The following is an 11,465-nucleotide window of genomic DNA, read 5'->3' as shown; positions in this document are numbered from 1 at the left end:
AGGGGATCTATTATGCCCCTTTTCACAAGAGTTAAAATAGGTCTCTGGTGACCCCAGAATGTGTCTGTGAAGTTTCAGCTCAAAATACCCCACAGATCATTTATTATAGCTTGTCAAATTTCCCCCTATTTGGGTGTGAGGAAAAACACGTCATTTTTGTGTGTCCCTTTAAATGCAAATGAGCTGCTGCTCCCGGCCCCCTTTCCAGAAAAGGGCGGAGCTTTAACAGCTCGTGCTTCAGTTGCTCAACAACAACAAAGCTGGAGAATCTCACGCAGCCAAAATGACGATCGTCAGTAACGGTGTTCAGCTCTACATTATTCAATCCGGAGTCGGATACTGATGGATAGACTCAGGAAGAATGAACAACTTTTAGAATGCAACTGGACGTTTCTGAATGGTTAGTGGATAAATTTATGTAGTCGCTGGTGAGTTGATTGAACTCACCGACTAGCATGTGCCATCATGTTAAACTTTTGTGTAAATCCAGCATTGAATTGACCCTCGTTTGTGAAGCTGTCCGCCGTAAAATGACGGCATAGCAACAACACTCTACTACAACTCTTCCTCTTCCCGAAAGCAGCCCAACATGACCTCGCCCCCTCATTTGCGTGTTCTCAGGGGCAGGGTTTATGTAAATTTTGGGGTTAGAGATGTCACCAACCCAAAGAGAAGCTCATTGTAGTCCCTACCAGCCGTTTGTTGTAGTCCTTAAAAAGCGATTTCTGTAAAAGAAAATATCTCCCTTTGCATTGAACTTTGAGCATTGTAACTTTGCAGACATTTTTATGCTCAAACAGCACACTAACTACAGTTAAAAAAGTTAAATCATAGAATAAATATTTTAATATAGACTGTATCATGAAGAAATGTTTTATGTTTAAAGCGTATTTCTCTACTGAATTGTTTTATAATTATGCATAATATAATATATCCTAATAAATAATATTAAAATATCCTTGTGAAAGTTGCATTTGTTTAAAATAGTCACAGTAGATTTGAGCCGCAGAACAAGTATATCTTTCAATACAATATGTCCATAATGTTTTCATTATGGAAAGTGCAGAAGACTACAACAAATATATTAATATTACCTGACTGAAAGTGTTCTTTAGACCTTATTCAAATTCTATACTGAAAAATATTTTTACCTGTCTGGATCTCCTGGAATAAAAGATCAATGTAGATATTCTAGATGTACTTGAAAAACACATGTAAAGAGGACAATCGTATAGAATTATGATGTGTTGATCAAAAATATTTGCTGAGATAATATTTTTAATGGACACAGTGGAAAATCATAAAAGCCATGTGTGAGAACAGTAAATAAAGTGCTGGTTCAGAAGTCAAAGGGGTTCGGTGTCAATCATCTAGTTGACATAGCAAAGCCACGCCTCTCTTTATCCAGTGCTGAGGACGCTTGCTGGTAGGGAGCGTCATGCTGATGACAAAGTTGGTTGAATGGCCAGTGGTGGACAGTGTACCTTTACGCTCACTGGTCTTGTAGAGGGGACACACATAGATGCTGTTGGGGTGTTCCATGCCCCTCTTGTCCGCTAAAAACAGGTTTAGAGAGGTTGCTGAGCAAGTAACAACAAAAGCATGAAGTGATAGATATAGACGTACGTAATATATCAATACATAACATTTATTATCTTACTTGGTTTAATCCAGATGATAGGGACTGCATCAAATAAAACTTTGGGATACTGTTCGGCCAACACTCCACTGCAAGGAACAACACATTTCATGAAAATATAGCTCAAAAACAATTATTTCCAGCATCTTCCTGCCATGTAAGCTTCTCTTGCCTTTTTTTATCCCACCGAGCTCCATCCAGGAAAAGGCCATGAATGTAGACTCCATCGTCAGGAGATGAGTCGGAGGTGTCGAATGGCAGAACCTGAAGCAATAAAGAACAAAATGTTGCTCTCAAATCTTCTCTTTCTGATGAAAGTACTCTCAGCCTAAAGACAGTTGCAGCAGATGATACCTCGTAATTAAAGCCAAGCAGGTCAATGGGGATGGAGTACTTCCTGGCGTAGTTCTGCAAGGCTCCTGTTATGAAAGCCTGAGTGAAGAAAAACCCAGACAACCAGAATACATGGGGCTTCTGGGAGTCGTACCAGTCCTGGAAAAGAATATGACACAGAGACACATTAACAAAGACAAATAATAGTTTTTCAATTCAATTTACTTGATTTGATCAAAAATACAATAAATACTGTAATATTGTGAAATACGTTGAAAACCGTTTTGCTGCTTAATATTTTTTTTAAAAAAAAGTATATTTCATTAGGTAATATAATGTTAATATATCTACGTTAACTACCAAAATCTGCCTTTTAATTTTAAAATGTACCGATAACCACCACAATAATACAGGTGACACAATAGAAAGCGATCACGTTCCGGGGGGTGGGGTGTGGGTTGACCCTCGGTCCGTTCGCAATTAAAAAACACCATCAGAGTAACACACATGACACTAAAAATAATGCAATAAACATTATCTAAATAACAAAATGTAACACAAAACACACTTATGTACATTATTGAGGTAATGTAGATGAGATGAACAAAAATTAAGAACAAAAATGAGAAGAAACTAAATTATTTTTTAAAAAATGCAATCATATGTGATGTGTAATGCAAGGACTTCTGGGAATGTTTTTTTTTTTTTTTTTTTACCGTAAATTATATGGTAATTCATAGTTTTTATTTGCAAAAACCCTAAATTTGACAGTATTTTACAGTAAAATTAAATAGAATGTGATGTTAAACCATTTACAGGTAACTTACAGTTAACCAATTACCATGTTTTTACTGTAGCATTTTTACAGTATTTTTCTGCAAAAATTACAAAAAAAATTTTGTCTCTGCGAGGAGTTGTCTGTACGTGGTCACTGACCTGTAGAAATTTGAGTCTGGCTAGGAAGTCGTTGACATAGCTGCCCAGTGGCTTGAGACTGGGATAGGAGCATTTGGCCCACTTTTCTGGCACTTTCCCCACCAGCAGACTACCGGCTACAGCCTCTAGCTCTGCATCCATCACCACCAGCCCCTTAATGGCCTTTATCAGGTTCTGCAGACTCACACGTATAGTACTGCTCAAACTGAGAGAAGAAAGTACACAGAAATTATAGTATAAACATCTTCACATATAAAGAATTGTTTCTATTGAGCTCTGAGGACTCACTTGTTATACCGCTGCATCTCCTGCACAAGCACTGTATTCATGCTCTCCTCATAACACACAGGGAATTTGACAAGGGCAGACTCAATGTCAAAATTACCCGGAAGCTGCATGACCGAAATCAGAACGTCAATAAATCACTGGCACATATGCAAATAACTTTTTATCCCAATAACAATTTCTAATCTTATGAATAATGAGTTACTTTAGACAGGATGTCATTAGCAATGTCCAGTAGAGTGGTATCCCCGCCAGAGCCGCCCCCTCCCTTTGAGCCACCACCCTGGGTCAGGATGAGGGAATCAAATAGTAGTTTTGTCTGTTGAAGGTCTTTGGAGATGTCCACATTCTCATGCATGCCAAACACCTCGGGATGCTGGTTAAAAGGCAGGTTCTGTGGAGCATAAGAAGTGCATTATATGTCATTGTTTTCAGTGAGTTTGAATTTAGTCCGAGGTCAGCAGCTATCATAACAAAGTTGTACCTTGATAAACTCCACATAGTCTTCATAGATTGACTTTGGAGGTGCATAATAATTGCCACTGGGGGAGAAGGAGTAGCGTGGGTGGTCAATAATGTCTTTGTTGTAGAAGTCAGCGAGGATTGTCATGAGGAGGCGACGGTCCCAGTCATCTGTTACACGTCCTCCGTAGTTGCACTCTCCAGTCAGATACGTGATGGCCTCAAAGGGAACCTCCTGGTACTCATTCACAAAGAGCTGAGGAACAGAAAGTAAATATAAATACAGCTGCAAGCAGCAATTATCGGGGTTCAAGCATTTTAAGGAATTTAAGCACTTGTGCGAAAAGATTTTACATTTTATTTAGTAAGCATGTAACCACTTAAATTATAAAAGGAAAAGACCATTTACAGCCAATACAGGCAATTTACCATTGAAAATGTATGTTTTTTAAAGCTTTTTAAGAGTTCTTGAGGTTGAGCCAAAAACCCAAAGTTGGTTTTTGAAATTATCTCCGATTATTTGAACAATTCGATGGACAGCGGTGAGGAGTTCTACCATGTGGTACGAATGTCGTGGGCATATGCGAAAAAACGCGCGATACACGATGCTTTACACACGTGAAAAATGCGAAGGCGCCCCCCGGTGGTCGATTTCTTTAGAATTTCTCACAGGCCTCTAGGCCCAGCGAGTTTTCGTTCCGATTGGCCTCCGTTAACCTTGTCTGATAGCTGCTCAAACTTCAGTGGCCGACGGTGAACATGTTTTTCGAGATGTGTCAATGTCCTCGTAGACAATAGTGGCCCCTGGGACAAAGACGCTGCATGGCAATTTTCACTCGGACTAACGGTGAAGTAGTTATAGCTGTTTTCAGGTTTTTTTCCTGTTATAGCGCCACCAAGTGGCCAGTCGCAGAGTCCTTTTTCATGCGACCACAGAATGAGCTCTTACATAGGTGTGCTGAGTTTGGTGAAAATATCTCATTACGTTCACGAGTTATAGCCATTTTAGTAAAAGTGGCTTCACCCACCTCAAACATTTTGGCGGCCCTTAGGGACCGTGAATCGGAATTTCAATTTTTAAAAAAAAAAAATATTGACAATCAGACTCCAGAGAATCTTGCTGCACTGGTTTGTAACTAGTTCGTAAAAGTAGGTTTTTCAAAAAATCCAAAATACCCAGAAATTTCACGACATATTATTTAAATGTATTTAGGATGAATAAAATGCTTGCTATGAAATTTGCCTTAGAAAGATAAAGGAGTTCATTAATTAAACAATTTTAATTTCCACCAGAGTGCTATTAAACACATTAAATAATGTGGTGGAAATGTGGTGAGAATTCAGGTACTTTACCTGCAGCTGTCTGATACTAATACGCAGATCCGACTCGTTAAATCCATAAGGAATGTTCCATCCCAGTGGCCCAAACTTTTTCCTCTCTTGGACAAGAGCATGGAAGAAGCAAACCCCGTACAAGAGCTTCTCCCAGACCTACACAACAGCAGTCAGTAATAAAATACTCTTACTGAATATCCAAAACATGAGGAAGAGTCAGCATAAGACTGCAAACAGTTAATGTACTCACTAGCTCTTTGTTAGGACAGGCTGCAAAAAACTCAGGGTCAGAGATGGGGTCAGAAAGATACGACTGCAACAGATTTAACCTCAAGCCAGTGGGAGGCTCATTAGTCATCTTCACTCCATTCTGCAAGATGGTCACTGGAAACTGTCAGAGCAGACAACTCATCATCAATTACGTCTTTCAATATACAGGAACATAAAGTACTGATTTGACAATAATTATAGTTCAAAGGAAAGAAAACAATTGTCTACTCAAGAGTGTACAGTATGTGTACCATGGGTGATGGGTAGCTGGTAAGCCAAAGACGGAAGTTTGGATGGCATGTGTCTGGGGAGAGGTCCTCACAGATCTTCTCCAGAGTGGACATCCAGGAAACGGCCAGGTGGCAGTTCTGCAAGCACACCCAGGTGCCCTCCTTCATGGCTGAGCGGATCATCTTCACTGCTATGGGACCCTGGCCTTGTCCCAGAGAGATGGATTTAAATTGGGAACCACCCATGTTCTTATCATTGGCAAATTTCAGCAGACCTAAGGAAAAATCAAAACAGTGTTTTAATGTAGTATTTGACTTAAATGTGTTTAACAGGTTTAACACCTTGATATTAAAAAATAGATATTATACACCCCCACCAGGGGTTGCCAAACCTACTTGATTTTAAGAGAACTAATTATGATTTTACTAGACGTAATCAAATAACCTGTGCTATAAACACAAAGATGTCTTTTCTATCTGTGAAATAATAACTTCTGTAAACTGAAGAAAGAAGAAGGAGATGTTCACGCACATCCTGCATTCCGTCTGCGCTATTTACTAATTGTCTGTTACATATGCATCAGATAGATGTCTTTGGTCATGTCTTGCTGTTTTTAATGTCTGTTTTTGCCGTTTTGAATTGGAAACGTTATTATTTGATTAATATGATATGATTAACGTAATTAATAACTGAATGTGATGAGACAAGAAACATTTTGCGTTTTTGACATATCAGACATTCAAATAAGAGTGAATATATTTTTAAAAAATATTATTTGCAAACAGTTTAAACTGATAACTTAATAATTACATTAGACCTGGAACTTTTACCATTCTTATTTCTTTTTCGTTATTCCCTAAAATCCTTTTTATATAATTAATTACTTTTAATTAAAAAAACAAACAAACAAAAAAAAACAATAACATCCCCCGCCCCACCATGAAAAAAATCATGGTCCCCCCCCCAATGTTGAAGACAAGGTTACGGCCTTGGGCCAAGGGCTTGCGGTTGGAAAAGTTGTGTTGTGTATTCCAGCCTAAAGTGTTTTCCCTAGGTATGTTAAGCAGAAAATTAAGCACACTCTAAATGAGAGAAATGTGTTGTCCTATTTAAACTGGAGTGATTAAAAACTCACTAGCCATAGGATCTGCTCCAGGAGAGAGAACGAACACCAGGGGAATGGTGCAGTTGGAGTCACAGTAGCTCTTACTGAGGTCAAACGGAGGTGGTTCAACAAATCTCTTTCCCAGTTTGTCAGTCACAAATTTGCTGATTGCTGGCTCAATCTTTAAAGAAAGGATAAAGTAAAATTAAAATAACTGGAAAAATGTTCCGGTGAGTGATGTGATACTCTACCTTTATTACTTTTTAATGAACTATGATAAGAACAAGTCAATTTTAAACTCAATGAGAACTCACTTTATCAGGCCTAAGGCATCGGTAAATGATCATTTTTTGAAGTTCGTTGAGTTTATCACACCAGGGCTTGGGCAAAGCTGTGTTGTATGGCTCCTTATTGTCATAAATGGGCAGGAAACTCTCAGGACTCTTAATGAAGCTCTCCCTATATTTAGCCAAAGAAATGCGTCATATTATGAGCTGTGCAAAACCTGATATAACATGCAAATGTAACATTTCAGTCATTTCAGATGGCATGGCAGAGACTTCATACTTAAGGTCCTGAAGGGCAGGAAGATCACTGGCCCGGCAGATCTCATCCCAGCTCTTATCAGGCAGCCAGTTTGGATCAGGGTTGGAGACGTTATTTTGAAGGCCAACACCCCCAGTAAGCAGGAACATAAATTCAGAGTACTCAATCTCCCCCTTAGCTCTAAGAAAGATTCAAGATTCAATTAACACCATATTCTTTTTGGACATAAATTTCATCATACTACTACGAAATCTGACAGTAATATGACAGTAATATGACAAGGCTGCATTCAGGACTGTATCAAAGCTTGATTTGTTTGAACTTACAGCAGTAAGTTAGAACAGAGCAGGAACGAGAAGAGGAGTTTGTCCTTCTCAAAGAGAGAACGGCACACATTGCAGTACAGGTTATAGGTGAAATGATCAGTCAGGTATCTGAGTCTCTTCTCTAGATTCTTTGATTTGTTGCTGTAGAATACATATGCACAATAAGTGAAATGCAAAGAAAAATGATTGATGCATAATTTGTAAACTCATGTGTAGTTATTCCCCACCTGTCAAGTATGGAGTTGACATAAAGGTTGACAAACCAGTTGAGAGAGTATTGATACATGGGGTCAATGTTGGCCAGGTCTGCAATACTGAAGAAGAGGATGGAGGAGTGCTTAGCGATGGCTCTGTAGCCCTCTCTCGACTCGGCTATTTCAATCTCAGTCTTCTCTGCAATCTGAAAGTTCACAGCAAGGAGGTTGAACTAGAAACTATCATGGCATTAATAAAGGGCTTTCTTCTAAACCAGCTCTTTGATGCACTATACCTGCTGTTTCTTAGTAATCTCATTAGACATGATCTTGGCAGCATCCAAGATCTGGATGGCACTCTCGTCTTCCAGGATGTTCCCCTCTGAGGACTGCAAAGTCTCCAGGATTTGGTCCTCGATCTCCTTAAGCTGCTTCTTATTGGCTGCAGACTGAAGGATCAGGGCATTTCTCTCCTCCTCTAATTCAGGTCTGAGGGAAAACAGAAGTGGAATATCATAGAGGGACACTAATTCTGAATCATATTCCTTAGTAAATCAAAAGAATAAAATCAGAAATTATGTTTTGCATTAAGAAATTTAATCTAATTTTTAGTACCACTAAGATTTTCATGACTATTAAGTCATTCCCATAAAGCATCTGGACATTTTTCCTACTTTTTTCGTAATTGCCATTATTCTAAATGATGATTTCTATAAACACAGAATCTAATACAAGAAGCACATTCATGAAATATACATTCTATATAAATAAGATCATGCACTATTTCTGCATAACAGTAATGAGAATATATTAATTTGTGAAAAACATTGAAAATAATGCCCCCTTTTTTAAATTTTTAATCACCTCTCTTTTGCTACCACAATGCCAAGCAGCTGGTCTTCAAGGCCTTCTGGTGTAATCATGAAGTTCAGAAGGCAAACTTTGGTAGCTAGTTCAGGCAGGTAATGAGGGTTCCTCAGCTTTGTAGTGATGTAAAAGCGGAAGTCAGTCGAATACTCAATCACACTCTCGCCCAATCTGATACAGTCCACACCCCCTGCAAAAACAAGGCAGGAACTCACTTTGATTTCCAACCCCTCTTTGAGAGTAAAATGAATCAAGTATTCAAAAAAATAACTCTCTAAAATAAATTATTGTTTTAGGTTTAAGTAAAAGACCTTGTTTGAAAACTTGTTTGAGCAGCAGCGGCTCTAAGGAGGGGTCAAGCTCCTCTCCTACGTTCTCCAGCAGCAGTGGAGTACCAAACTGGATGCAGTTTTCGAGTGTTCTCATGTAGTCGGCATCAGTTAGCTTAATCACATTCAGGTTATGCACTTTTTCAGAGTTTTTCACCCATTTGTTAGCCTGGCCCTGCGGATCTATCATTAATGGCCTGGCAATGAGAAAACTGGATTGTAAAACATGACATTTTGGTTCTGAAATCTGATTTGTCATCATTTGCAAACACAAATTTTGAAAGGTTTCAGCTTTGTTGAGTCATACCATCTTCTGGAGTTGCTCACTATAACACCATTGTCAATGGAGAAGCTGTCAGTGGGTAGGCCAGCGATATTCCAGGCCCTGATCTTGATTGGATCTCCAAGCGTCTTACTTAAAGAGAAGTCATCAGAGGATGGGATCTTCTTTGACTGAGTAGGAACATTGAATAAATGGCACTGAATATTCATTTGCAAACAAGGCTGGTTTTCAACAGAGAGGAGTAGTGCAGTACCTTGCAGAGCTTGGCCCACATTTTAGTACAGTCATTGCGGAAGCTGGCAGTGAAAGCTCCCAGGTAAGCAATAACACCAGCAGATATCAGCACATCACCTGTCAAGTTATCATATGTGCACTGAAGATCATTGGCTGCTTTCAGCCACCTGTGTAAAAATACAGGAACACATACTCAGTTGGCCTGATAAAGGAATTAACTAACTACATAGGCTTATAAGATTTGGTAGTAGCTAATTGAGACCTTGACTTTTCTCCTCCTAAACCACCAATAAGCTTCTCGGCTCTCTCCAGCTTGCGAGCACAGAGGTCCACCTGGAACTCCAGCCGAGCTTTCTCTTCAGTCTTTTCCTCCAAAGTCTTCTGTAGTGAGGCCAGACGATCCTCGACTTCCTTCAGCTCTGCCCTCTTCTGGTTCAGCAGGGCCATGGTGGTGGCCAGGGATTCCTGGGCTACAATAAGGTTAGCTTTCTTAGGTGCCACCACCTGGAAGAGAAAAGAATTATGATTTCGACAAGTGGTATAAAACAATAAAGAAAAATAGTATGCATATATTTTTTAAAAATAATTAAATATACAGTATTTTACAATATATCATAATATACAATAATTTATAATATATAATATTGTACATATACAATAATGATGGTGTTTGTTAAAGGGTTAGACTTTCGTTCATCTTTGGAACACAAATAAGGATCTTTTGATGAAATCTGAGAGCTTTCTGTTACTCCGTTGACAGCTATGTGACTACCACTTTGATGCTTCAAAAAGTTCATAAAGAGATCGTAAAACTAATCCATATGAATTGCGTGGTTTAGTCCAAATTTTCTGAAGAGACTCGATTGCTTTTATATGATGACCAGATTAAGTTTAGGCTTTTATTATCATATAAACAATGATTAATGAACATAAACAGAAGCTCAACCAAACCTGTTTCAAAAAAACACTTCCGGAAGCTCAAACATGCTTCGTAACATACGAGAATGAACCATTTGTGTTCCGAAGATGAACGAAAGTCTCATGAGTTTGACATGAGTAATTAATTAAGTAATGTTTGTGTGTGTGTGTGTGTGTGTGTGTGTAAATATGTACATTACTATATATTAGTATGTAATAATAATACTGAGAGTAAGCTATACATAAAAATAGAAAAATGAAAAAATGAAAAATAAAAATAAAAATGAAAGAAATAAAACACATAATACATATTTTCTACAATATCTTTTCACATCAGATATTATGTGATGTGGCAATTTATCTAATAATTATTGTAGAGAAGGAAACTACTCAGTATGAGATACAGATAGGGTCTGCCAACCTTTGCCACTCTGTCATAAACCTCCATTGAAGTGATCCATCTGCAAAGCCCCTCGGCAGCAGATGAGGCCTTGGCCACTTTGGTGGGGTCAAAGTCAGGGTTGGTCATGTACTCACTACGGATTTTATGCATCACTTGAGTCTATCACAAAACAACATCATTAAAATACATTAGCCACAGTATTACAAAACAACCTACGCACCCTACACCACAATTAAGACTTACAGGGATGTTGTCTTTGTCATATTCCTTCAGGTCTTTGAGGAAATTCATGTCCCCAAGCAGCTTCTTGCTTGGACCCCAGTAGTCAAGAATCTATTAAAACAGATGCCATGCTGTCGGTAAAGATAAAAACAAAGAGAGCTCTTGGCATGTGACCTGACTAGACTTGGTTTTGACCTTCTGTCCGGTTCCGGAGGGATCATTGATCTTCTCTGGTTTGATGTCCTTCATTACACACACCGCTGCCATCACCAGCTTCACTCCTGCTGGAGGGTTCTTCATTGCTTTTACAATGGTCACATCAGCCGGCTGAAAACACAAATCAACCCACATCTTACGTAAACCACAATTTACAACTTTTTATCATACATGAATTTATTGAATGTACAATTTTTATCTTTTTTAATTTTTTTAAAACGGAAAAATGAAATACATCAGAATAAGATTAAAATCTGAAAATCACCCAGACACTGACGTTCATCTTTCAAAATGTAACTGACAACAGTGCATATTAAATTGTGATTGGTAT

General features: G+C 38.5%; 2 protein-coding genes across 2 annotated transcripts in view; both read right to left on the bottom strand.

The window, feature by feature from the left end:
- Window positions 1–309, bottom strand: part of asb14b (ankyrin repeat and SOCS box containing 14b) — a 6,986-nt gene extending 6,677 nt beyond the window's left edge. The window contains exon 1 of the mRNA XM_051880117.1: window positions 1–309. This exon is cut by the window's left edge and continues 680 nt beyond it. The gene's annotated coding sequence lies outside the window, so the exon portion shown is untranslated.
- Window positions 310–1,115: 806 nt separating this feature from the next.
- dnah12 (dynein, axonemal, heavy chain 12) overlaps window positions 1,116–11,465 on the bottom strand; it is a 29,085-nt gene continuing 18,735 nt past the window's right edge. Inside the window, 25 exon segments of the mRNA XM_051881032.1 lie at window positions 1,116–1,556; window positions 1,661–1,728; window positions 1,812–1,903; window positions 1,994–2,131; window positions 2,909–3,113; window positions 3,197–3,300; window positions 3,399–3,587; window positions 3,678–3,911; window positions 5,009–5,146; window positions 5,241–5,381; window positions 5,512–5,765; window positions 6,627–6,777; window positions 6,911–7,055; window positions 7,164–7,322; window positions 7,469–7,609; window positions 7,696–7,868; window positions 7,959–8,151; window positions 8,527–8,719; window positions 8,841–9,055; window positions 9,166–9,311; window positions 9,395–9,542; window positions 9,638–9,879; window positions 10,715–10,855; window positions 10,940–11,029; window positions 11,114–11,245. Coding sequence (XP_051736992.1) covers window positions 1,363–1,556; window positions 1,661–1,728; window positions 1,812–1,903; window positions 1,994–2,131; window positions 2,909–3,113; window positions 3,197–3,300; window positions 3,399–3,587; window positions 3,678–3,911; window positions 5,009–5,146; window positions 5,241–5,381; window positions 5,512–5,765; window positions 6,627–6,777; window positions 6,911–7,055; window positions 7,164–7,322; window positions 7,469–7,609; window positions 7,696–7,868; window positions 7,959–8,151; window positions 8,527–8,719; window positions 8,841–9,055; window positions 9,166–9,311; window positions 9,395–9,542; window positions 9,638–9,879; window positions 10,715–10,855; window positions 10,940–11,029; window positions 11,114–11,245 — 4,026 coding nt within the window. The 3' untranslated portion in view covers window positions 1,116–1,362.

This window comes from Ctenopharyngodon idella, chromosome 22 (genome assembly GCF_019924925.1).
Source record: "Ctenopharyngodon idella isolate HZGC_01 chromosome 22, HZGC01, whole genome shotgun sequence".
Lineage (NCBI taxonomy): Eukaryota > Metazoa > Chordata > Actinopteri > Cypriniformes > Xenocyprididae > Ctenopharyngodon > Ctenopharyngodon idella.
This window is presented reverse-complemented; position numbering and strand designations above follow the sequence as displayed.